This window comes from Hydra viridissima, unplaced genomic scaffold, assembly GCF_058129835.1.
Source record: "Hydra viridissima isolate aposymbiotic clone 2 unplaced genomic scaffold, HvirCarnegie_v1 scaffold_10, whole genome shotgun sequence".
NCBI lineage: Eukaryota > Metazoa > Cnidaria > Hydrozoa > Anthoathecata > Hydridae > Hydra > Hydra viridissima.
In genome coordinates, this window is record NW_028324309.1 from 9,024,572 (window position 1) to 9,049,616 (window position 25,045).

General features: G+C 31.2%; 2 protein-coding genes across 9 annotated transcripts; one reads left to right on the forward strand and one right to left on the reverse strand.

Moving 5' to 3' along the window:
- Window positions 1–10,118: 10,118 nt before the first annotated feature.
- On the reverse strand, window positions 10,119–13,211 carry LOC145181082 (choline dehydrogenase, mitochondrial-like). Its single transcript, XM_090100504.1, has 7 exons — window positions 12,980–13,211; window positions 12,493–12,727; window positions 12,022–12,194; window positions 11,333–11,838; window positions 10,931–11,161; window positions 10,609–10,810; window positions 10,119–10,485 (listed from the first exon to the last, which is right to left on the reverse strand). Exons 1-7 carry the CDS (start codon window positions 13,044–13,046, stop codon window positions 10,169–10,171), a joined length of 1,731 nt encoding a protein of 576 aa, XP_089956630.1. The 5' UTR covers window positions 13,047–13,211; the 3' UTR covers window positions 10,119–10,168.
- A 4,910-nt stretch (window positions 13,212–18,121) lies between these two features.
- LOC145182005 (activating molecule in BECN1-regulated autophagy protein 1A-like) lies at window positions 18,122–24,976 on the forward strand. Of its 8 annotated transcripts, none has more exons than XM_090100615.1 (13): window positions 18,122–18,292; window positions 20,665–20,723; window positions 20,926–21,109; window positions 21,224–21,397; window positions 21,726–21,772; window positions 21,911–21,948; window positions 22,086–22,675; window positions 22,876–23,110; window positions 23,291–23,494; window positions 23,610–23,713; window positions 23,814–23,870; window positions 24,254–24,390; window positions 24,769–24,976. In XM_090100615.1, the coding sequence occupies exons 1-13, from the start codon at window positions 18,182–18,184 to the stop codon at window positions 24,821–24,823; spliced, it is 1,995 nt and encodes a 664-aa protein (XP_089956741.1). In that variant the 5' UTR covers window positions 18,122–18,181; the 3' UTR covers window positions 24,824–24,976. The 8 variants fall into 8 exon arrangements, with proteins under 8 accessions (XP_089956741.1, XP_089956740.1, XP_089956742.1 ...); XM_090100614.1 differs by having other exon boundaries at window positions 18,130–18,292; window positions 21,224–21,402; window positions 21,703–21,772; window positions 22,099–22,675; XM_090100616.1 differs by having other exon boundaries at window positions 18,133–18,292; window positions 21,224–21,402; window positions 21,703–21,772; window positions 22,099–22,675; window positions 23,309–23,494.
- The last annotated feature ends 69 nt before the right edge of the window (window positions 24,977–25,045 follow it).

Here is a 25,045-nt window from a genome sequence, read left to right on the forward strand (position 1 = left end):
ATTTTAAATATTTACGTAACAGCAACCGACGGAATGTCAGAAAAGACGAAGAAGCAAGTGATCTTCAATATGAAGCAGTGGAAAAAGTTTTGTTGCACGCCCGCAGAAAAGTTTTTATAAAAGGTGATCCTGGTTTGGTGAAAGTTTTATCACAAGTTATCAAAAATAAAGAAGGTTCAAAAGAATTATCCTATAAATTGTCAAAAAACACAAAACAGAGTTCCGATGCGGGAACGAATTTCCACACACAAATATATGTTTAGCTCGCGGAAAACCTGCAATTTCTGCGGAAAAATTGGGCATTTTGTTTGTAAAAGTAAAATACAAAACGAACAAAGTTCAACAAGACAGCGAGGGAAAAACCAAAAAAATGAACAAAGTTATTCGAAAACACTAAGGGAGCATCCATAAAGTACGTACGCAGGTATGGGGGGAGGGGGGGTTACCAAAAAACGTACAAATGCGTACAAGGGGAGGGGGAGTGTTCAAGACAGCGAGTACGTACGCGGTTTGACTATCTTTCTGAGGAATTATTTTTAAAACTTGATCTGTATAAAAAGCAATGAACTTTTCGAATGTAAAAAAACTTTTTTTTAAATTACGCATTCTGGTTTTTATCTTTTCAATTAAAACATTACAACAAGTTAATTTTTTATTATTTTAAATTAATATCTTATTATTAACTTTTTATTAACAATGTACTACTTCAAATTATTATTAAAATTTAAATGTATTTTTTCTGATTATACAAAACAACTATTTTTAAAAACAACAATTTTAATGCTAATAGAGACCAACACCTTTCATTGCGAGATGTAACTGCAATTAATTTGAGTCGGGTTATTTTTTTACGTTCTTCGCTTTAACGACACTGAATCTTATGATTAAATCGTTTATTTCCAAATAAACAAAAACTTTTATCTTTCTATTCGAATAACTGAATACGTTGCAACAAAAAAAAAAAACTGCTTACTCCCAAGATGTCGAACGAATTTGTTGGGAACAAGAAAAAGTATCTTCAACTCCTTGAGTTATATAAGAAAGCAAATTCAACACTTGAAAAACAAAATAAGTATCAGCACGCACAGGAGTTGTGGAAAATAGTAAAATATGATCAGTCTTTGTATGAAAAAAAAGTAAACGAATTAAAAGTGAAAGCAAAAAAGTCAAAAGGATCAATCATGTCATTCTGGGGAAATGCTTTATCACCGCCTAGCAAAAAGAAAAAAGATATCCATCCAGTGCCGTCTTCGTCAAATAAAATACAAAGTTTTCCGAACGCAACTACAACAGAACCTGAAAGGATTGAACTTAGTAAGCCATTTTTTGCAATAATTTACAAACTTTTTCTCTCGTGATTTTCTATATATTGAATTCAACCGAATTGCTAATTAAACTACATTGTACGACTATATTGCAATTGCATAGTTTTATTCATCATAATTGGACAACTTGACCATTTTCTCTCCATCCAATCTCTATAGCTGTCAAGAATTTATAATAGTTTATTTTTGGGTATTTCCTAATTTAGATTTAACATCAAGCGAGAAGGAAAGAGCAAATCCGGCGCAAGTTAAAAGTCGGAAGAAAATCTCAGATCTTGAATCACAGCTTTCATCCTTAATAATTACGCGACAATTACGCGATTCTGGTTTGTCTATTGTAACGAGGAAACAATTAGACAATGTGAAAGAAAGCATAAGAAGAGAAAAAACAAACTTGGACAGGTAAATGTTAAGAGATATATCGAATAGAGCTAAGAAGTATAGACAGACCTCTTGGCCATAAAAACCAAACTTTTAAGCAGGCAGTAACTTTCAAAATTTTGTTTTTCAAATTGTCAATAAGAACTTCTAATTGAGGATTTACAAAGTTCGCAGAATCAAGGAAACCTTAAATATAGAAGGTTTTATTACGGAATCAAAGATTTGTGTAATATTTTGCTTTCAGATTGATTCGTGAATCGGCACGTCAAAGAAAACGGAGACAAAAACTTAAAGAGAGCATCGAAACATTTTGTCAAAACAACCCTGAAGTATCAAGTGCTTTAAAACAGTTTATGCGAAACCATCCTGGACGACCACGGCTCGAAATTTATAAGCCAGAACTTTTATCAACAGTCATAAAAATTGTGCAAAGTTCATCAGCAGCAGATGAGCGTCGAAGAACAGAATGTCTTCGCAGTGTCTCCACTTTGGATGATCTTCAGAAAGAGCTGACGAAAATAGGCTTTAACTTGATTAGAAGTGGTTTGTATCTTCGTCTTTTACCACGACGTGAAAACACTCATGAAGGAAAAAAGCATGTAAAAACAGTTCCTGTGAAGCTACTACGTCCAGAAAATTCACTGCGAAAAAGAAACGATAAAAGAATGTTTGCCAAATCTTTTATTGATGACATGTTTGAAGTTTGCAAATTTTTTGGACCAAAAGCTGTGCTTTTCATGTCCAATGATGATAAAGCCAGGGTACCGTTGGGTCTTACTGCTGTAAGCCTTCAAGCACCGTTGCTGATGCATATGGAATACAAGGTCAAACTTATGGATCATGACTTTGTCGTTGGCCCACAGCACAAGTTAATCCCATCGGTGAATGGCATATGCGAAGTTAACAATAATTTTTTCAACAAAAATTTTTTCATACGCATAAGAAGTGGGAAACACTATACATCGAATGCTTTTACACATGCTTTTGATGTTAGGGAGCTAATCAAGATGGTTAGACGTAAACCAATTATGTTAATGGAGACTGATGGAGCTCAAGATGAGGCACCACGCTTCCCTAAAACGTTAGCAACTGCTGTTGATCTCTTCCGCTAGCTGGATTTAGATGTCTTGCTTCACGGTGTGAATGCAGCTGGGCTTTCAGCCTTCAACCTCATTGAAAGAAGAGTGGCACCTCTTTCTCGTGATTTGGCTGGAATAGTTCTTCCCCATGATTATTTTAGCAATCACCTTGGTTCTTTTGGGAAGACAATCAACCAAGAACTGGAGGTAGAAAATTTCCAAAAAGCGGCTGATGTTTTATCCCAAGTTTGGGAGAAAACCGTCATCGACGGTTACCTTGTTAATTGCCGGGCAGTACCAGTTGGAAAAGCATATAAATCGCCGAATCCTGATCCTGCTTGGGTAGAGAAACATTGCCAGCAATCGCGATACTGTTTACAAGTTGTAAATTGCCAGGACAAGTTATGTTGTTCATCGTTTGAAACAAATTGGCTGAAAACCATCCCCCAACGTTTCATTCCATTTCCGACCATCTACGAGTACTGCGAGAATGGTTACAAAGCGATGGAACCGTCTCGATATTTTAAAAACATATCAAACTATTCAAACTTTGCACCTCTGACGCATAGGCTTTTGCTGCAAGATATACCTGCAGAAGGCTTAAAGTACAAAATTATATCATTTGATCTATATTGTCCTTCATCGGAAAAAAAGCTTTTAAACGGAATTTGCGTCAAATGCAATAAATACTGGCCGAGCGAGGCAGCAATTAAACGGTACAAGAAAGCACATAAAAAACAAAAAATAAAGAATGATATGGAGAGTGATTTAAGTGAAAGTGAAGAAGTCAGTAAGGAGATTACTAATGAAAGATTAGAAGCAGAGTTCATGCCTGTTTTCCATAACATTTTCAATTTATTTAAGTCACCATTTGTGGAAATATAAATAGCTAAATTGATCTTTTTTGCATTTAATGATTTGAAAACTTTTTTTTTGGGGTGGGGGGGGGGAGGTCATACTTTTTTAATAAATAACGCGTACGTACGCAGAGGGGGAGGGGGTATTAAAAGCGTACAAGTGCGTACAAGGGGGAGGGGGGGGGGGGTCCAAAAGCATTGGTTTTACTGCGTACTTACTTTATGGACGTCCCCTAAATATAACTTACAAAGCTATCAACGAATCCGAAAACACTCATTCAGAGTTAAACCAATGAAACTTGTGCTCTGCGAATACTAAAAAAATAAATAATGATGCAGTCGAAAGCTTCGAGGTTACGATTACCAGAAAATATATCAATAGCCGTTCTAATAGATACCAAAGCTTCTATCAATATCCTAAACTTTAAAACATTTGAAAAAATAAACAATTTCCTTAATAGATCGCTTCACCTAAATAAATCTAAAACGTAGATTATTACTTACGGAGATAACTATCTAAAGCTAAAAATAGAAGGACAGATCAACGTGGTTATAGAAATTCAAACGAAAGTCTTTAAGACCACATTAACGTAATGAAAACCCGCCACAAAAATCTATTTATCTGGAAACGACGCAAAACCATTGGGTTTTATGCAATTAAACAAAGCTCTTGTGCATACTGACGTCAATGACAAAAATTTAAACAAAAGCTGACAAGAACGAAAGACAGGACCAAATAAAATTGGCGACAGAAAACAACAAGTTTGCAGAACATTAACAAATTAAACAGTACTCTCCTTCTAAACGCACCAAAACGATTGCAACCACATAAATTCATACCAAAATTCTGTTTTGTTTGTGGAAAAACATGAAAACTTTCGAAATACCGAGTAAAGTTGAAAATTTTTGAAAGTGCAGCACCAGTCGCACAAAAAGAAAGAGGAAACCCTTTTGCACTTAGAGAAAAAGTTAAAGATGAATTTACAAAGCTTGAAGCCGAAGGAATAACTGAAAATGTAACAAACGAAGCGATACCTGGATATGTCCAATGGTAATATTTCTAAAAAATTATCGCAACATAAGGATTCGCTTAGACATGCGAGCCGCTAGCAAAGCTATTGGAAGAACGCGTTTTCCAATTCTAACCCTAGATGATCAGCCGTCTTCTCAAAACTAGATCTAATAAAGGCGCTTCACCAGCTCGAACTTACGCCGAAATCAAAAGCTACTTTTCAATCCGAAACTCTTGGTCTTGACATATCAGCAGCGTTGTATAAAACACACCCAATAAACAAGGCTTTAAACTCATATCCTAATTCGAAATTGCTATCGCCTGTATAACAGCGCTACTCTATAATTGACAGTGTTTAGCTATAGTATACGCATGCGTGCACCACAAAATTTGTTTGGACACCGATTTAAAATGTTAAGCGATTACGCAGCTATTGAAAAGACTTTAAACAACCCAAATGCTACAGTACCACTTCTCATTGAGCGTAAAATTTGACGATTACATGGATATTCTTCTGATCTACACTACATTCAAAGAAAAAATAATATATCTGATTATCCTAGTCGACACCCTATAAACCCTTGTGACAAAAAAGGGTTAGAGAAGTATGTCTACTGCTAAATACGCATGTTCCTAAGCCCTCTCACTACAAGATATTTAAAGAGAAACCAAAGCCTATTCTATTCTACAAATACATACTGAGTTTGTAGCAATTAAAACCTGGCATACTGTTACATCCAAAATGTCCTCCGGAAAAAAAAAAAAGTTTCAAAAAGAATTTTTGGCTTGCTTAATATTCGCCAAGAACATACAGGAAATCAAACTTCAGAGATTGTCCTAAAAGCAAATAGAATTGTGATTCCATGTTTACTAAAAATTACGGTTGTACAACTCACTCATAATATTCACATTGGACAAGAGAAAATTAAATTATTATAGACAGAAAGTTTACTTTCCGGGCCTAGGCACTAAAGTAGAGCAATATATCAAGCAATGTACAATTTTTAAAGCAAGTGATAAACATAATTCGCCTGCCGAACCATTAATCGCACCAACACCATGAGAAGTTGGGGATATGCTTAATGTAAATTACCTTGGTCCTTTACCAAACGGATTAAATTTGGTAGTCCTTGTAGATTAAACATCAAAATTTCCGGTTTTCGATATTAAACTCAATGCATCTGCTGACCTCCTTATTGATTTTCTACAGAAAATGATCGTTATATATGGAATACCAAAAACAATTGTTAGCGACAACGGACCACCTTTTACTTCATTCAACATTTTCAAACAAACAAAAATATTCAACACAAACGAATCACGCCGCTTTGGCCACAAGCAAATCTTTAATGAAATAATACGAGCATCGTACATTGAACAAAGAGACTAGAAAAAGCAATTGTACAACTTCATGTTCTCCTACCGTACCACACCCCATTGCACAATCCGAATACCACCACCTATACTTATATTCAATTGCATTACAACCTTTATTTCAAAAAAGGTCGATACAAATATTAATGATCAAGCTAAGAAGAGACAAGAAAAAATTAAGTTATAAAGAAACAAATGCCACGATTTAAAATACCACGCAAAAATCCAAATTAAAATATTGGGGATATAGTACTGATAAAACAAAAAAGATGTAACAAAACTACGGCACCGGTTGAGTTTGAATCCTGCACAATTACGGCAAAAAACGGTACAATGATTACTGCCAAATCCCCCATTGATAGCTCTCAAAAGACGTACCAATTATGCCAATTAAAGAAGAGGGAGATGAGGAATACTCCCATAACGAATCGATTTCTCCAGAAAAGGAAATAATACCTACTATGCCGACAAAACTAAGAAGCCATTATTAAGAACTGAATCCGAAGACATACCCAAACAGAGAAAGACGTCCTATAGAATTATAGAGTAAATATTAAAACATACTAGAACACAAACAATAAAGCATTTCATCTACAGAAGAAGTGGAAGATGTGAGGATGTACTCCGAGATGGAGAGCTTAAGAGATAAATTTATCTTATTGTGACTTGGTGGATTTGTGGTATAGAAATAAGCGATAAGAAAAGGTTACAGTACATCTTCAAACGACTCCTCATCATTTTCCAAGTTAGTTGGTCACCGCTACAAAAGTGATGGATGTTTGCACACCACTCAATGGAGATATCGAAGTTAGTAAAACAAAAGTTAAAATTGCAAGTTTTGATAGAGCACACTGCAAAACGTACAGTTGGGATAAAAAGTGCAGAAATTATGGAACACATGGATGCTTAAAAAAGAAGCTTGAAAATTTAATGTTGATTAGGAGTTGGGGATTAGATGGAAGTTCCAGAAAATCACAATCCAATCAAAAGTTTTCACAAAGTGAAAAATAGGATTCCGACTTATTGGCTACAACAACAGTACCGTTACAATAAGCAGAATACATTGACTGCAGCAATATTTTCTGGAAAAACTTAATGGCTCTAAAGAATCATTTTGGAGCTAATTAAAGAATGCGAGGAAGTCGTTTTTAGAACAAAAGCAGACGTAGAAAAATAAATGGTAGAAGTAGTACCAGTGAAAGTTGATCTGCCTAACGTTAAATTTGTTTTAGTTGAATTTGAATTCATTTTGTCAATGATTGATAGCAAAGTTTTGGTTTATATGATAGGTCTTCAATGCAATCACCTGCCCAATCTGTGGTACCTCTCCCAACGAAATGAGTGACAAGACACAGTTTGCAAAAGGTTACAAGTCAAAAAAAGATTGCCTGCGTTTCGGAATTTCACCTTTGAATGCATGGACGAGATTTTTTTGAACGTCTTTTGCACAATTCATATCGGCTGCAGTTTAAAATATGGAAGGTTCAAAAATATCTACGACAGCAGTACAATCAATAGAAGAAAGCAATTCAGGATAGAATGAGACAGAAGTTCGGAGTGATAGTGAACGTACCGAGAGCAGGTGGAGCAAGTACTAGTACAACCGGTAATATTTGCCGAACTGCATTTTCCGACCCAAAAAAAATTGTGTGAGGTGTTAAAAATTCATGAAGAGTTTATCGTTAGATTTAAAGATATATAGATTAAAAACTGTCAGCAAGTTATTGACCCGGCAAAGCTCAATGAATACTGTAAAGACACTTACTAACTGTACTAAGACCTCTTTCCTTGGTACAAAATGCCAGCGACCGTGCATAAGGTCTAGCCAACGCCGCTGAAATATTACTCCATTCTCCTGTTCCTCTATTTTTGCTATAAAACAGCATAGAGTGTAGGAATTAGAAAGTTGGCTGGGGAAATTATGTTTATGTATAGGCTTTAATGAGGTTCTGGTTTATGTCCGAAAATGTTCATATTTTTAATATCATAAATCAAGAGTTTTCCAATAGATATAGACAAGACTATATATCACAAGACTGTTAGATATGCATAAAGAACTCGACAAATATCTCACTGAAAAAAATATAACACGCCCAGTAGTTCTGCTTTTTGATGATAGAAAGATAGTTCACGCTTCAATTACGATGTTACAGCTTTTACTATCAAAAAACATACGCATGTTTCTAACTCCGCCCGACACCACTCGTATGACACAGCTTTTGAACCAATTCAATAGAAACCTCCATCATGAGTATCATGGTATGAAAGACAATGTGTTTACTGATTTTAGGTCATTTAAATAAACTTTAATGATAATCTTAGAATGTATTTGTAACAACTGGACTCAAAAATAAACTATAGTCAAAGCTGAAAGAGGAATGGGAGTAACTTCCTCATTATTAAACCTCAGTATCATGCAATAGCACAAGTTTATACAAGGTGCTCCTTGTTTTTATACTTCTGAAAGTATTCAACCTAGTACATCAACTCGTGCAAACTCATCGAATCTCCTAATAAAAGAAGAAATTAAGGTCAGTATTGGAAAGGATAATTTGAAAAGAACTTCGGGTCTTCTTCAAGTTGAATATTCTAAAAACACCCAAAAGAGGAAAAAACAGAGGAAGGTCTCTGTCTTTTTGCAGAATTTCTCTACTGTTATAAATGCTTCTCTTAAGGATTTGTGTATGAAAAATTTTATATAGAAGATTTGTATAGGAAGACAAAACATAAAGTCGCTATTTAAATCTGGTGATGTAGCAGAAAAATTTGGCGCATGTCAATACTTTCCATCTTCTAAATTTATTAATGAAATCAAAAGATCTTTTGAAAAAAGAAGAAGTAAACTAGAGTGTATTTTGGCGATCTTTTTAAAGCATTAGATACAGCTGACCACAAATTATTGTTAAAAGTTGACATGTATGGAATTAGAAATGTAGAAAGCAGGTTGCTGAAGCATTACTGAAATGGACGTATGCAACTTCTATATTATTTAAAAAGTAACATCACAACTCTTTTTTTAATCGCTTGCGGAGTGTCTCAAAGCTCAAGACCTAGACCCCTACTGTTTTACTAAATGTCAATTTCTGAATGTCGTTAAAACCCCTCAAATATGTTTGCTGTGACAACAGCAAACACATTCAAAGCTGGTTCAAGAAAAAGTAACTCTCTATTAGCTTTAGTAATAAAAACTTTATTTTATTATTTCATCGACCCAATAAATGCAAGTAATATAGGTTAAAGACGGCGAATTCATACTATTCTCCCAAAACTGATTATTGAAAATACGGAAATCAGTCGTGATCATGTGATCAATTTTATGAATGGCCTACACAAGAAGTAAAATGTCAAAAAGTATAGACGTACAATGCCACGACAAGTTTTAAACTTAAGCAAAACTACTATCTCTTCAAACAAAGTTATTTGAATCATTAAAATGATCGTTTACGTACAAAAGCAAACCGGAAACTACCTACGTACGAAAGCAAACCGGAAACTACTTACGTACGAAAGCAAACTGGAAACCGTTGGAAGCATTGTATAAAGCGATACACTTTAAAAATGAAAAAGAGCATGTAAAACTTGATTGAAAGCATGAGCATATTTACGTTGTATTAGCTGAAACGTATAGAATATCTTTTACTTCTTGTACAAAAGAAAACTCCGCAATTTTCTTCTACTTCCCATGATCTCTAAACCATGGAAAAAAGGACATTGAAAGCCAAATCAAAATTGTAAATATCCTATGGCTCGTTAATTAAATTTTAACGAATAATTTATCTAAGCCTACTTAGTTATATCATTCGTGCTATAGGGACTATTATTACATCTTGATTTACAGCAAGATAAAAGTTTGATAAAAGTTTACTTTTCTAGTGCTTAGAAAAACTCATAGCAACTAAAAATAAAAACAGGAAGTTTTCGGCGTTATAAAAAACAATCCTTAAGTTAATAAATCATATAAATAAAATGAATTTATCATTTCTGTTAAAACGACTTCCTAATGTGAAACTCTAGAATATATTTTGCGAGCTCATTCAATAGAAACGTAGAGTAAAAAAGGTTGAATTAGCAAGAAATTATAGTCAATGACTTATTGGGTTGACAGTGTGTATTTTCAAAAAATTGCATTTATATCAAATATTATCTTTGACCAGCCAAAGAGACTTCATGTAACGGGACATCACACTGTGGGAGAGGAGTTTTACCGAGAATTATATCCGCCGCTTTTTCTGCCATCATTATAACTGGCGCGTTTAAGTTACCGCTGACAATTGATGGCATTATTGAAGCATCAACAATCCGAAGATTTTCGATTCCTCTAACACGCATTTGGTTGTCTACTACAGCCATTGGGTCTTTATCATGTCCCATTTTACAAGTGCAGGCCGGATGATAAATAGTATCACCTGTTTCTCTAACAAATTTATCAATCTCCTCGTCTGTCTTCACACTAACACCTAACAAACAAATCTTCTGTTTAAAATATCATGAGCAGCTTTACATAAAGGCTAGTTAAAAGTTGGAACTTCACGTTTAAGAAGTTCAATACTTCACAAGCAGAAAAAAAAAATAATAATAACCTGGTAGCAGCTCATCTCCTCTAAACGGTTTAAATGCATCTTGAGCCATAATCTCACGAGATATTTTAACACATTCCCTCATATCAACAATATCATCGGTTGTAGAAAGATAATTTGGATTTATAAGAGGATGGTCATAAGGATCTGCAGACTTAAGAGTTAAATATCCATGACTTGTTGCCCGTAATGTTCCTGCAATAACCTAAAGAAATTATTGATTTGCTTGAATATTTATTTGCTTTTATGCAAATTAAAATTCAAGTGAACTACAAAATATATACTGTTTGAATTATTTAAATTATAACTCAACATAAGAATAGACCTGATAAGCATGACCAACTGAAAGCTGCTTTTCAGGGTCTAAAATAGCAAATGGCAGGAAATGTAACTGCATGTCAGGATGGGATAGCCCTTTCCGTGTACACATAAAACCACCTGCTTCAAGAAAAATGCTGCTACCTTCTCCTGTTTTTGTGAAAAGCCATTTTGCACCAACAAATAGCATATTCCAAAAATCTATTAGCTTGTATAAAGTCACAGGCTGAATGCAGCGCTGGAAAAAAAAACAACAGTGCAATTGAAAAAGGAATTATTGCATGAAGACGTGTTGATAAAAAAAATGCCTTTTTTCATTAAATGTAGCCTAAAATATTGGCAATTCATTCTTTTGTAATCAAAATTACTTAGAATTTCTCTACTAAGGTTTTTTCAACTTAACACATACATTTTGAATATACACTTTAAGATGATCCTGCAAGTTCTTACCAACCCCTGGTAAATGAGCAACAGCACTTATACCATGGTTAGCAAGTTCTCTTGCATCCCCAATACCAGATAACATAAGCAAATGAGGTGTGTTAACTGTTCCTCCAGACAAAATAACCTCTTTGTTTGCTTTAGCTCTTCGGATCTCTGAACCATGAACATATTCAACACCTAATGCTTTAGTTCCTTCGAATATTATTTTATAGGTAAAAGCATTGCTTCGAGCTTTCAAATTAGGTCGTTTTAAAGCAGGATGCAGATACGCCTGTGAAGTGCTCCATCTCTTCCCTTTGTAAATAGTTCTATCAAAAGGACCAACACCTTCTTGTTGAAAGCCATTTACATCATCGGTATATGGGTAACCAGCTTGTTGCCCAGCATCAAGAAATGCCTGAAAAAGAGGATTTTCCATTGAGCCTCTGGTTACATGAAGGGGTCCATTTCCACCCCTATACTGATCCTCACCTAGATAATCATTTAAATTCAATCAAAGTGATTAATTTGAAATAAAACAGCATAAATACTTAAATAACACAATCAAACTACATTACTTACAATACATTAAAAGATTACAAATTCACATCAAAATGTAAACTATACAAGATGTAATTTAAAAATGGTTTATTATATAAATGTAACATTGATTACCCAACGAATGAGTTTGAGATTTTTTAAAGTATGGCAAACAGTCTTTATATGACCACCCTTTTGCTCCTTCTTTTTCCCATCGATCATAATCTTGTGGGTGTCCACGTATATAAACCATTGCATTAAGTGCAGATGATCCACCCCATACTTTACCACGTGGCCAATACATAACTCTAAATTTTATATTAATCAAAATATAATTTGAAAAATCAAATAATTTAAAAAATCTTCAAAATGTAATACATGTATTTTTATTAACATTAATTCAATTAATGGTAAAGTTATCAAATAAGTAGAAAAAAAAGAAGCTTACCAAATTCATTAACAGAATAAGTCTAATTATTTAATACAAGTTTTTTAAAACCAACAGCTTAAAAAACCTTTTAATTACTTTTAATTATTTTTTTTCTTATATCAACAGGTCTGTCATAAAAAAATTTTGTTTAAAAAAAGAAGCTGTATAAGCATTACCTGTTATTCATGTTAGATTGTGGCTCTGTGTGATAATACCAGTTGTACTTGTTATTAGACAAATTATATCCAATAGCAGCTGGCATGTGTATATTCCAATTCCACCATGCATCTCTTGGACCAGCTTCTAATGATAAAACACTGTTATTTGGATCTTCAGATAAACGATTAGCCAAAACACATCCTGCGGAACCAGCACCAACAATTACATAATCATGAGAAGTGCTCCAAATAACTAAGTTGAAATGTTTGTTAAATATATATCTGGCATGTTATCAAACTACAATTACGTCTCGTTAAAATACTTCTATGAAAATTGTCTACAATATGAAACAGTTCTTTAAACTTTTATTTCAAAATGCAAAAGCTTCATCACATTAGAAAGCAACTGAAGTTAACAAAAAGATAGCTTTTGTTTATTGATTTCAATTTGAACATAAATTACACAGTTTATATTTACATTAAATAGATATTTCATTTTACTTACAGTGCCGAGTGTTCTTTTTTTTTAAAACCAGTGAACATCGTGAGTAAAATCCGCATGCATTAAACATAGTTTATTTGTATCAAGGTTGAAACGAAAGTCTCACATATGCATACCTAGGATAAAAATACACTAAATATCATATATTAATGTTTCTTAAATAATCCTGAACAAAAGTGTTTTGAAAAATAGTTGAATATGTCATATTTTTACTGCCGTTGAGGATTTTTGTCATAAAACAGCAGAGAGTGTAGGAACTAGAAAGTCGGGTGGGGAATTATGTTTATATTTTGGATTTAATGAGGTTTTGGTTCATGTCCAAAGATGTTTATATTTTTAATATCATAAACCAAGAGTTTTAGACAAAGGCCTATATTTCAATTTGTAATGATTTTTTTTCTTTTTCCTATTCTCCCTTGTTCTGTTATTGCAAAGATGAATCTCCCTAGTTCTTTTATTGTAATCATCTTTCTAGTTCTTTTATTGCAAAGAGAATAGGAAAAAGAAATAAAATCGTCACGCCCTTTAACCTGCTTCTAATTGCATTTTAGTTCTAGATATTGGAAAAAACTTGCAAAATTTTTTTCAAATGCGGTTCAAAATTTTGCAAATGATATACCTAAAGTTCGTGGAATATCTTTGTTTCGTAGAGCTCTGGTTAAAAATTGCTGTATTACTGCTATATCCAAAAATATGGATAGATCAACAAAGATTACGTTTATAGAATTTTAGAATGAATAAACCTGAATCCAAACAGAAAAAAGTTCAAAGTGGTAAAACCAAGTTCCAGTGCTGAAGCACTTTAAAACAGGATGGCTATAATATTAAAAACAAACAATTTTAAACTGCTGTTCAATCGTGTCAAGAAAACAATGTAACAGAAAAATTTTTACTCATCAAACATCATGAACTAGTCACAGATTTGATGGGAAAGTATTTAATTGTCTTGAAAGACTGTATTGTTCTGGTTGCGCTTTAAAAAAAGAATCTAAGCTTAAATTTCCAGCGACAAGGAAAGATATCAATAAATAAAGCTCTTAAATGACAAAGGGAAATAACATGTCTCCACCATAATGACTGAAGCAGAGGATGAGAAGACAGAGTTTAGAACTTGAAACAGACACTGGCTAAATATTTAATCATTCTGAAACACCTAACTTCATCAACTTTAGCGTTGATGGTACTTCAGGTGGTCTTTTTTTGTTGCAAAAGGAGAGGAGTAGTAAAATGATAAGAGAACCGTGAAATGTGTTATCATACATCTCCTGGTATAATCCTCAGGTAAGAATTTTCATATCGACTTTTTGAGGCAGTTTTCTGAACACTTGACTAAGTACAACAGAAAAAGAAATAATGACTTAGTATTATTTTATTTGTTTTTAACAGGGGAATTTTAGTTTTTTTTTTTTCGCAACAAACAAATCGATAAATCACAATCTTCTCTCCGAACAAAAACCTCTTTACAAATTTTCTCGTTCATTTATACCGTATACTATTCCAAAAATATCCCCCAATAAGCATCATAAAAAAACCGCAAACACATATTTATAATTCTTTGTTTTTCACTAGTGAAAACTATTAAAACTGTTAATTCAGTAACATTAAATGTTCAAGCACTTTTCGCAACGGAATTACACTCCTCCTTGATCCTCTTGAATCATACAAATAGCAATCAAGATAATTTGAAGGTATGCGCTGTTCCCGATCCCTCCGTCCAAAAAGCACTTCGATTTCTTGGGCTCTATTTTCCTCGTGTGTTTCTAACACATCTTTAATTTACTCTCCATGGTTTTCCGCGTTCTCTTGGACAATTCTTAGTATTTCTATTTCAACGTCAGGGATAATGCAGGACTGAGTATCATTTCGAGGTCTAATGTGTTTCATATGACGCGAAATGCCGTTCACTTCTATGGTTTTGGTCGATGCATTGCAAGTTATTGTAGCTGGCTGCCACTTGCTAATGGCACTTCGTGTTTGGTGGTTTCAGCCTGACTATCGCCAATTCGAAATCTTTCAACCATGTCATTTTTGCCGGAGGGTTCTCTTTTCTCAATCTTTTAACACCAACTGGATAGCTGCATTTTTGTCCTTCGGGCTCACACTTGTCGACTGAAGCATTATACCAAGATACCGCTTCTGGTATTAACATTTTTGATCGTTCTGCTATTCTCTCAATCGTATGGTGGTTTTGTCTCTTGGAGATGAAACCTTGTTACACAACCGGTCTGGGAATTTTATCTCTCTCCTTTTCCATTTGACTCTCCATTCAACACTGTTAAAAACTTTCTACAACGGAATTACAATAATATTGTGTCAAGAAAGTATTCAACCTAGTACATCAACTCGTGCAAACTCATCGAATCTCCTAATAAAAGAAGAAATTAAGCTCAGTATTGGAAAGGAAAATTTTAAAAGAACTTCGGGTCTTCTTTAAGTTGAATATTCTAAAAACACCTAATATTCTAAGAAGAGGAAAAAACAGAGGAAGGTCTCTGTCTTTTTGCAGAATCTTTTTACGGTTTAAAACATAAAAAGTTTCATAAAAATGTAAACTAATCATTGTAACTTGCTTTTCTAACAACAAATGTTACACTTTTGGATGCTATTACTCTTTTTTTAAATTTTTAACAATCTAACAGGGTTATCTTTAAATCTTTAATTTAATTTAAAGAAAAAATTTCCGACTTTCTTGGAGAAGAATATGCAAATATTTGGTTGCTAGGGGGTGTACCCTTTTTAAAAACAATGATTTTTTCCGCGTGGTTTGCGCACGTGTACATTAATAGTGCTATAAAACGACAGTAGAGTTAAATAACGGTATACTTTTTTCAATGATATATTATATATACTAGATGTCTAACTTGCGGGATTTTATTGGACAAAAAGTGAAGCCGCTTTTTTTGTTTACAAATTGAATCCGCCATTTGTAATAAGGGCAAAAACTATATCCGACGTGCGAAATGAAAGTTAAAAATGAACGTTTATGCCCGAATTAGAAATGGCTCCCACGGCTTCACACTTCGGATCGAAGTTAGACATCTAGTATATATAATATATCATTGACTTTTTTAGATAATTTCCATGAAAATTTCCAAATACGTCCGAATCTCCCCCCCCCCCCCCCTCTACTTTTTAAAAAAATAATAATAATTGAATTTTGATGTTGGATCGGCGATACCTCTTAGCCTACATTAATAAAGAATTTTCGATTTGAACCATTATTTATTATCTGTGGCTTACGAAGTTTTACAGGCAGACGAAGAACCAAATTTTACACACCTCTGCAAAATTCACTTTATTCCCAGTTAATCATTAATATATCTATTACAAAAGCAGTTAAACAAATAGATAATAGTATTATAAAACATGAACAATAATTTTTTTTTTATAAATAAATTTTATAACTTTATTGAAAATATATTTGTTTTTAAGTGGATATTCTATGTAAGTATTTTCTTTATCTTAATGTTTCATTTCAAATTTTATTTTGATATAAAGGAAAACTCTAAGAAATGTTTTCAATACATCATCTTTAGCAACTGTAAGAAATGGTACTACAGTTTAGTTTACAGATAAACTGTTTATCAATATTATTAAAATTTGTACAAATATAAATACAACTTGTTATTTTGCAACCATATATTCCATGAAACATATTCTCAATTCAAGCACAAGCTTGTGATCCATGGGAAATAATATGGCTTTGAGAAAGAATTTGCTGCAAAATAATACCTTGAAGAGTTTGTACAGTCCAATAAGAATCCTCTGATAAGAAATATTTCTGAATTCCTATTGATTCAACTGAAAACCCAGTGACATGGATACAGTGTTGTTTTCTATGGAAAAACTTATTCCTACAGTGTTGTTTTCTATGGAAAAACTTTTGATGTACATTTGGTGTTTATTCCACCTATGATTTTCTGCAAATCAACCTTCAAGTGTTAACTGTTAGTCACATTCTGATATGCATTTATTCCTAAGGGCTATTGCACACCTTAAATTGTACACTAGTCTATATTTATCTGCATTTAGATACACTAGTTCTCTTGCACTACACTAGACAGTGAAAATTATGGTAGAGTAAATTAATATGTAAATGTAAATAAATGCAAAATAATGCTTGTAACTAATCTACAGCACTTTTAAATAATTGCAAGGTTGTCAAGTCTACCTAAAGTAGTTAGAAAAATGAAATATTTTTCAGTTTTCTACAAATCTATGCAAAAAATATCTAGCCCTTATCTATGAAGTAGTTCCCATAATATTGACACTAAAAAACAATAACTAATAATAGTGCTACTGATGATACAACTGGTACTGCTAATAAAGTATCAGTAATTCAACTTCTAAAGTTGTTGTTGTTACTGGTTATATTCATATGAATATTAACAGTAACAACAAAAAACTAAAGATTTTTGAAAAAAATTTTAATGTTAATTGTATTACTATGCATTTTTTTAAATTTGTATTTAGCTTAAAGCTTTTTACTTATCTATAGTATTATCATTAATAAATATTGTTGTATTGCAGATATTGCTATAAATATCTGTTTTCCTAAGAATTATTTTTCTCTTCATTAAGTGAGCAATTCTATGTAATTTTATTTCCATAAATGATTTTTTTTTGTGTGGATTTTATTATTTGGTTGCAAATCTCCTAAAAATTGATGCTAAGTGTATGTTTGCAATATTTTTGCTTGAGGTTATTAAATTGCTTTTAAGATTTGTGTAAAACCTTTTGTTTTTAATTCGTATTTCAGCTGTTTGATTTTAGAAAATTGGAGGTGGTATGTGATTACACTTATAGTTTTTATGGTTAAAATGATTTTAAATTTAAAGCTATGTATGTATGTATGTATGTATGTATGTATGTATGTATGTATGTATGTATGTATGTATGTATGTGTGTATGTATGTATGTATGTATATATGTATGTATGTATTTATGTATGTATGTATTTATGTATATGTATGTATGGATGGATGAATGGATTATCATTACTTATATTATTTTATTATAATACAGTTTGATTAATCAGTAATCAGTGTCTTTTACCGTTAAAAATAAAAAATTAGAAAGATAGAATAGGTAAGAAGTAAATATTTGAAGTTTCATGAAATAAAATATTGAAACAATTTTTAAATAGTTTTAAATAGTTTTCTGGTTTTTTTTTATTGACAAACATTTTTTATAGGAATAGTATAAATGAATAATTTAACAGGTTATCTTATGAGAAGAGAATATGGATTATTTGTGCAGCAAGGGATTGATCATATTCTTGAAGAAAAAGTTGCAACTAACAGCACCCTCGAATTGGTTTGATATTTCTATAATCAAACACACACACACAAATATTATAGGGTTTGTCAAAAAAACTTATATATACATATGTTTTTTTTGACAAGCATGTATATATATAATGCTCAACTCTGTCACTATATATTCATATAGCGACAGCAGTTGAGCTTTGCTCTTTTTGAATACTGTAAGTTTTAGATCAATTTGTAACATGGTTTGCATTGTGCCATAGACATTTGCTGCTGAAGTCAATTTTCTTATGTTTCTTCTGATTTTTTCCTTGAGTGTTCTTGATAAGGCTGGGTATTTTAATTTTTCAATTACAGCTGGTTCTTACCTTAGAAATAGCAGATCTAGTTTCTCTAAGACATTTTAAGATTTTACCAACACCAGATTAGCTAAGATGTGGCTTCAAAACTTTAAAAATCTCATTAGGCATTTTTCCAGTTTGAAGTTCGTTAATTATTTTTTATAAATTAGATTTACAAAGTGTATAAAAATATTAAGCAATAAGTTCAAGCTGACAATAGAGAAGAAAAATATTTGAAGAATGTGTGTTTTTTGTTTGTGTCAATATAAAAACCTGGTTCTCAGAATCTAAAGCTAAATACCAAGTTTTCTTTAGTTGTTTCTAAAAAGACCTTCATTTGCCTAAGTTACTGATTAAAAAGCAATATATCAAGACATTTAAAGCAACCAGAAATTTGTAATTCACTTGTGGTATTTATCACCAGATCTTTTTACCTTAGTTTTATTTTTACATCAAAAGTAAGAATAATGGTAAGTGTTACTCAGGAGTTAGAACAAGATAAGAATTATTCTTAAGAACAACTTTTTCTGGTATATTATGAATTAGAAATGTTGATTGAAAAATTTGTAGGTTACTAATCAACTTAAATTGCTATGAAATTTTTGAATCTTAGTTTAACATAGTGAAATTCATCATCCTTTAATTGTTAATTATTCGAAAACTGCTTAACAGATTTTTGTAATTTTTTTACACAATGAAGCTAACTAAATTATTTATTTCAATCATTTTTTGTATTTTTAATTGAATGCTTAGATAGAAACCGAATATTTTTGCGAGTACTTGACATTGTCTCATGGATCTTGCTTTGAGTTGCTTTTTTTTGAAGCTGTTAACCACTTTTTTAAAAAATCTTCTTTATCTGAAGCTAATATTTTGCTTTTCAATAGGATTCCTTTTTTAATTGACTAATACTTTTCACTAACTTGCTGCTCAGGTCAGTTTGGAGGATTTGCTTCCTTAGGTACCAATTTGATGCCATTTTGTTCATACTATTCTAGAGTAGTGGATTGATGCCAAATCAGGCCAAAATATTGTTTGTATATTATGTTTTAGCAAAGGGGATTTCTTATGCATTGTTCTATATAAAAATCCGAGTGAGCTATGGTGCACTTTTTGAACCACAGTAATAGAACGTTTGCCATAAAAGAAATTTTTGAGCAAATTTTTTAGTTTAAATATAGTGAAAAGTTCTTTTTGCAATAGGTTTCATTGTTTTCAATTGTGCACAAATTTTCTTGGCTTAAAAGTTTGTAAAGATTTTTTGAATGGCAAGTTGCTTTAATTTTCTCAACAATGGATTGGTTTGGAGTTTTCTTTTTATGATATGCTTTATGCTCTTCAGATCTTAGTGCATTTTCTGTTAAAGTTTGGCTGCATTTAATTTTTACATAGATATGCATTTATGGAGCAAATTCTTTCTTTTTTCTACTTACTTCCTGATTGTTTCAATAGATAGAATCTCCTTATGTCACCACAAAGTAAATCCAACTGAAGATTGGTCAATTTTGAAATGTAAACTTGTAAAAATGAAGGATTTTTTGATTTATTATTTTTTTAAACCAATGGCAATAATAACCAATACTTAACACCAATACAATCAAACAACAAATTTGCTTCCTTCTGCAAAAAATTAAAAAAATCTTTTAAGTAGTTATTCAGTAATTAATGAATAAAGGACCAATAAACGTTAAAGTAACCAATAAATAAATAATAAACGTTAACATAAATAACCAATAAACGTTAAAGTCTTAATTTAATTGCTAAATTTAATTGTTTTCAACCGATATTTTTCTTACTATTAAGTGACAGATAAATTCTAACTTCAGATGTTATTCATCTGATATGTAGTGATACTGATTGACATCGAATTATGATACCAATCTAAAGTCTGCTTATTTTGGTATCATAATTCCATATCAAGTTTTTTTTAAAAAAGTGTGCTATACCACTAACATTGCTACCTAGTAGTATTATTTAATATTGCTTTGTAATTAACATATAATCCAATATATTGCTATGTAATAGTGCTGCATCACTATTAGTGCTTTGTGTATTTTTGTTTCTATTTCATAAATTTTAGTCATACCGAGTACCACTCTCTGCAAGATCAACATTTTGCATTGCATTTAGTCCAGATAGGTAAATTTTAACTTGAAACAGTTACAATATAGTGCTTTAATAATTGGCAAGCAGAGTTTTGTTATTCACTCTTTTGGGCAGTCTTCTTGTTAGATCGTGGAATATTTAATTTGGGATTAACATAAATAAAAACAATTCACAAGATTTTAAAATAACAATTTGGTTAAAAAGTTTTATTTAAAACAAAAATATCTTTTTTCAGAAGAAAAATTGCAACTAGTCATGGTGATCATACTGTACGAATTTCAGATTGTTTTAAGATGAAGATTGAACATGTTTTAAAAGGTCATTTAAGAACACCATGGTGTGTAGAGTTTCATCCTAAAATCAATTCATTTCTTGCATCGGGTTGCCTTAGTGGGCAAGTATTTATCTGGAACTTAGATGTAAGATTTTATTGCAGCATTTTTTGTATCTGTTTTGTTATTCTAACACTTAAAATGTCTTAAACTCTTAAACTTTGGTTAGTGTGTGAGAATAAAGTTTCTGTTTTAACTTAGAGCAAAGATCCAATTGGTTCACTAGTTTATCATTCACAAACTGCAATTTCATCTATTGCATTTCACCCTATTGATAGTGTTTTAGCCATAGCAACAGGAAATCATGTGATCTTTTATGATTGGAATCAGTTCAAAGTTCTTAGAGAACTCACAACAAACACAGAGATTGAGACTGTAAGGTATTAATAGTTATTTTCTGTTTGTATTTGAAAGAAGCAATACATATAATTTATTCAAGGATACAACATGTGTACTAAATTATTTTAAAGGTGAAATGTATTAGTTTAAGAAGGGGGGGGGGGGGGAGGTAAAGGTGGTACTAGATTTTAAATACCAAGTTTTAGTTTTAACAAATGCTAATTATTTATCCTTTACTGCATGAAATCTGGAAAAGTTTTTTTTTTTTTTTAACATAAATTCAATTAAACCTTCTGTGTATCTTTGAATTTTCTTTGAAAGCGAACTTTTATTTTGTTTAGGTATTTGAAATTTCTACCTTTAGGAGACAAACTTATCACTGGTATCAGAAATTTACCTTCACAGATTCAGGTTACTGTTATGGTTGTTTTTATTTTTGAAATATCTCTTTGTTATTTTTTTGTTATTTTTTTGTAATTTTGTAAGGTTTTTGTTATTTTGTTACTTCTTTATTAAATACTTTTATTAAAGATTTATATTTACATTTAGAATCATTCCAGGGTATCCACATTTAAATCAGAAGACAGGTAGCATATTTTAAAAAAAAGATTACTAAGTATACTTCTCATTTGCTCATTCACTTTTTTTTTTTTTTTTTCTTTTGTATATGCTTTTTACTTAGTAATTATAAATTATATCCATAATTATGTTCAACTTATTTCAGAATCTTGCTTTAGTGCCAGTTCTTTTCCCAAAGTTGGTTATCCAGCAAATTGTCAATCAAATTCTCAAGTTTTTCAAAACACCAGTCAAATGAGTTCTCTTAATTGTAGTAAAATTCATGATTTAGATAGCAAAACTTTAGATGCATCAAAAAGTGATAAAAAGCATTTTGATATCAATTTACAAGAAAAGGAAGAATCTAAGTTGAATGTAAATAAAGTTCTTCCTAGCTCAAAAAATGTTGAATCTTTAAAACCAAATATCTATTATACTGCATCTAATGTTAATAATGAAAGAAATTGCAATACAAAGAAATATTCAGAAAAAACACTAATTGCTGATAAAATAGATCATTCAACTCCTGATAACTCATGTTGTGCATCTAATGTGGCTAGTTGCAATCCAAAGAAACATTCAACCCTTAACTCATATAATACAGGCAATGGTAGTTATGAGAAAGCTTTTACTGCAAATAAAAGTTCGAATAAAGAATTGCAAAATTGCAGTAGATGTAGAGAAAACGCTATAAACCAAAATGGTAGCCCTTCTTCCTCTTCATCTTTATTAAGTATAAATGGACACAATAGCGAGGTAGGTTTTGCATAATTTTATTTCTTGAATTGTTTTGATATTTAAGTGTTTTGTTGAACATATAAAAATTAAAATTATGGTTAGTACAGTTTTAACCATGTTCTTAGTTTCTGGAAATAATATTCACAAAATCTATAGCTTTAAAACTGTAAAAGTAACAGACAATGTTTATCTTATCATATGCCTCTAATATTTGTTAGATTGGGACAGCAATATATAATAGACAGGTTACAAGAAGAGCAGCTGAAGCATCAGCCAATCAAGTAATGCATGAAATAATGGAAACTGAATTACATATCCCTGCTGTGCGATTGTTGATTGCTAGAACATTTGCTGCACGTGGTTCAATTGCTGTTGCTAGCAATATTGTTGAGACAACTAATCGGATACAGTTATGGAGTTCTTCAATTGAAAGAGAACCAGATATAGGCAATTGTAGGATTTTTTTCTCTCCTTATATTTTATTTACATTTTTTTAAGGTTAGTTTCTTGAGTAGAACATTAGTTCATCAGCAATTTGAATAATGGCTTTTAATGTCTCTAGTAAGTAGTAATGACTTTCTGATTTCATATTATGGTTATAATAATATTTCTTAATAATAATATTTTTAATAGTTAATTTTTTAAAAAAAGACATGGCAAATGTTATTATTCCACGGTGTAAAGTTCACAATGATAATAGCATTGACATCTCATCAGATGGATCACTACTTGCAGCTTTCTTGCCTACCACATTCAACTCTCCAATGGATGTTGAGCTACAAGTAATATCCTTAAGAACAGAAAGTTTTTTAAACTGTATATATTCCAGAAAGTTTGGTATGCATACTTTTACTCAAATATTTTTTTTCACTTGCAAACACTACTTTAACTTAATATTTTTATTTTTCTTCCTGGTCCTTTTTTTTTTTTTTTATTGACTTAAAAACTTTAGGGCCAAATGCAGTGTCAGTTTCTTTGTCACCATTGCATAATTATATTGTGGTTGGGTTGGCATCTCGAAAATTTGAAAGGGATTTGGGTGTTCCACCAAAGCAGGTAAAAAAAATTCTGATTTTTTAAAATTTTTATTTGTTAATAATTCGTTTTTCATTATATGCCATTATTTTTTACTACAATTTATCAACTTAAAATTTAGGTTATTGGACAAGTTTTAGAATTGCGAACAGACTTGCAAAAGCACAATGACTCAAAGGTAAAAAATGATCCATTTTTATATTTTTTAAAATGCAATCATGGCTTTATTACCTTGTATTAATTCAAAGCTAAATCCAGACAGATTTTTTTCTGTTTCAAAGAGAGCATAACTTACCTTTCTAAAAGTTTTAATTGTTAAGTATTCCAAAATTTTGGTAATTATGAGTTATTCTAAAAGTATGGGCTGTATAATAAAATATGTGTAATAAATGTATAATAGAATATAAATAATAACTTTACAAAAAAACAACAAAAATTTAAATTGAGTTTAAAGAAGTCAATAATAGTTTTTATTTTGTTCTCACTTAACATTTTAAATAATTTATATAAAAATTTTTAGCATAAATCAAAAATTTTATTAGAACTCTTTTTTTTTGACAGGTTTTCAATATAATTCGTGAGAATAGTTACACCAATGAATATTACTTTAGTGTAAATACTGTTCGGTTTCATCCTACACCTGGTATGGGTATAGTTTATGGTTCAAACCGTGGTCACATTCAACACTTTCAAATTGGGTATGTATAACATAGTATATTATTGGGAATGTATGTATAAGTATCAGATTTAAATGATTAATTCATTTTAATGAATTTTCAAATTTATAAATATTTACAAATATTTTCTTTACTATATATTTTGCTATTTCTTAATCAATCAATATGAATATTAATAGAATACATTTTATATGCTATGTTATTTTGATGTTTAATTAAATTGAATTATAAATTTTTTAAATAGTTTTTTAATCTTCTGACAAATAAAAGTCATAAAGATACTTAATGTACTTCTCAATAAATCAATCTTAATAAATTTCTAAAAAAAAAATCTGTAGTTAAGAAAAATAATAGTAAAAGTTCTCTTTATTAATAAAGTTTGTTGCCAATTTTCTTTAGACCAGATCTAAATTTAATGAAGTCAAAAAAAGTGAAAGGTGCATCATTGAAATAAAGTTGACATGGTTGATTAAACTTTGAAGATGCTAAATTATTTTATTAGATTTTATTCTCTGTAATGAAAATTACTGTCTTATTGATAATTTTTGTAATATAAAGTAGATAGTATTGTACAATGTAAATATTTTTATTTATATGTTTTTGCTTATATTTTGTTGTTTTGGTTTCACTTATAAAGCTCTAAGACACAATTATGCTATTTATGTTTATGACACAT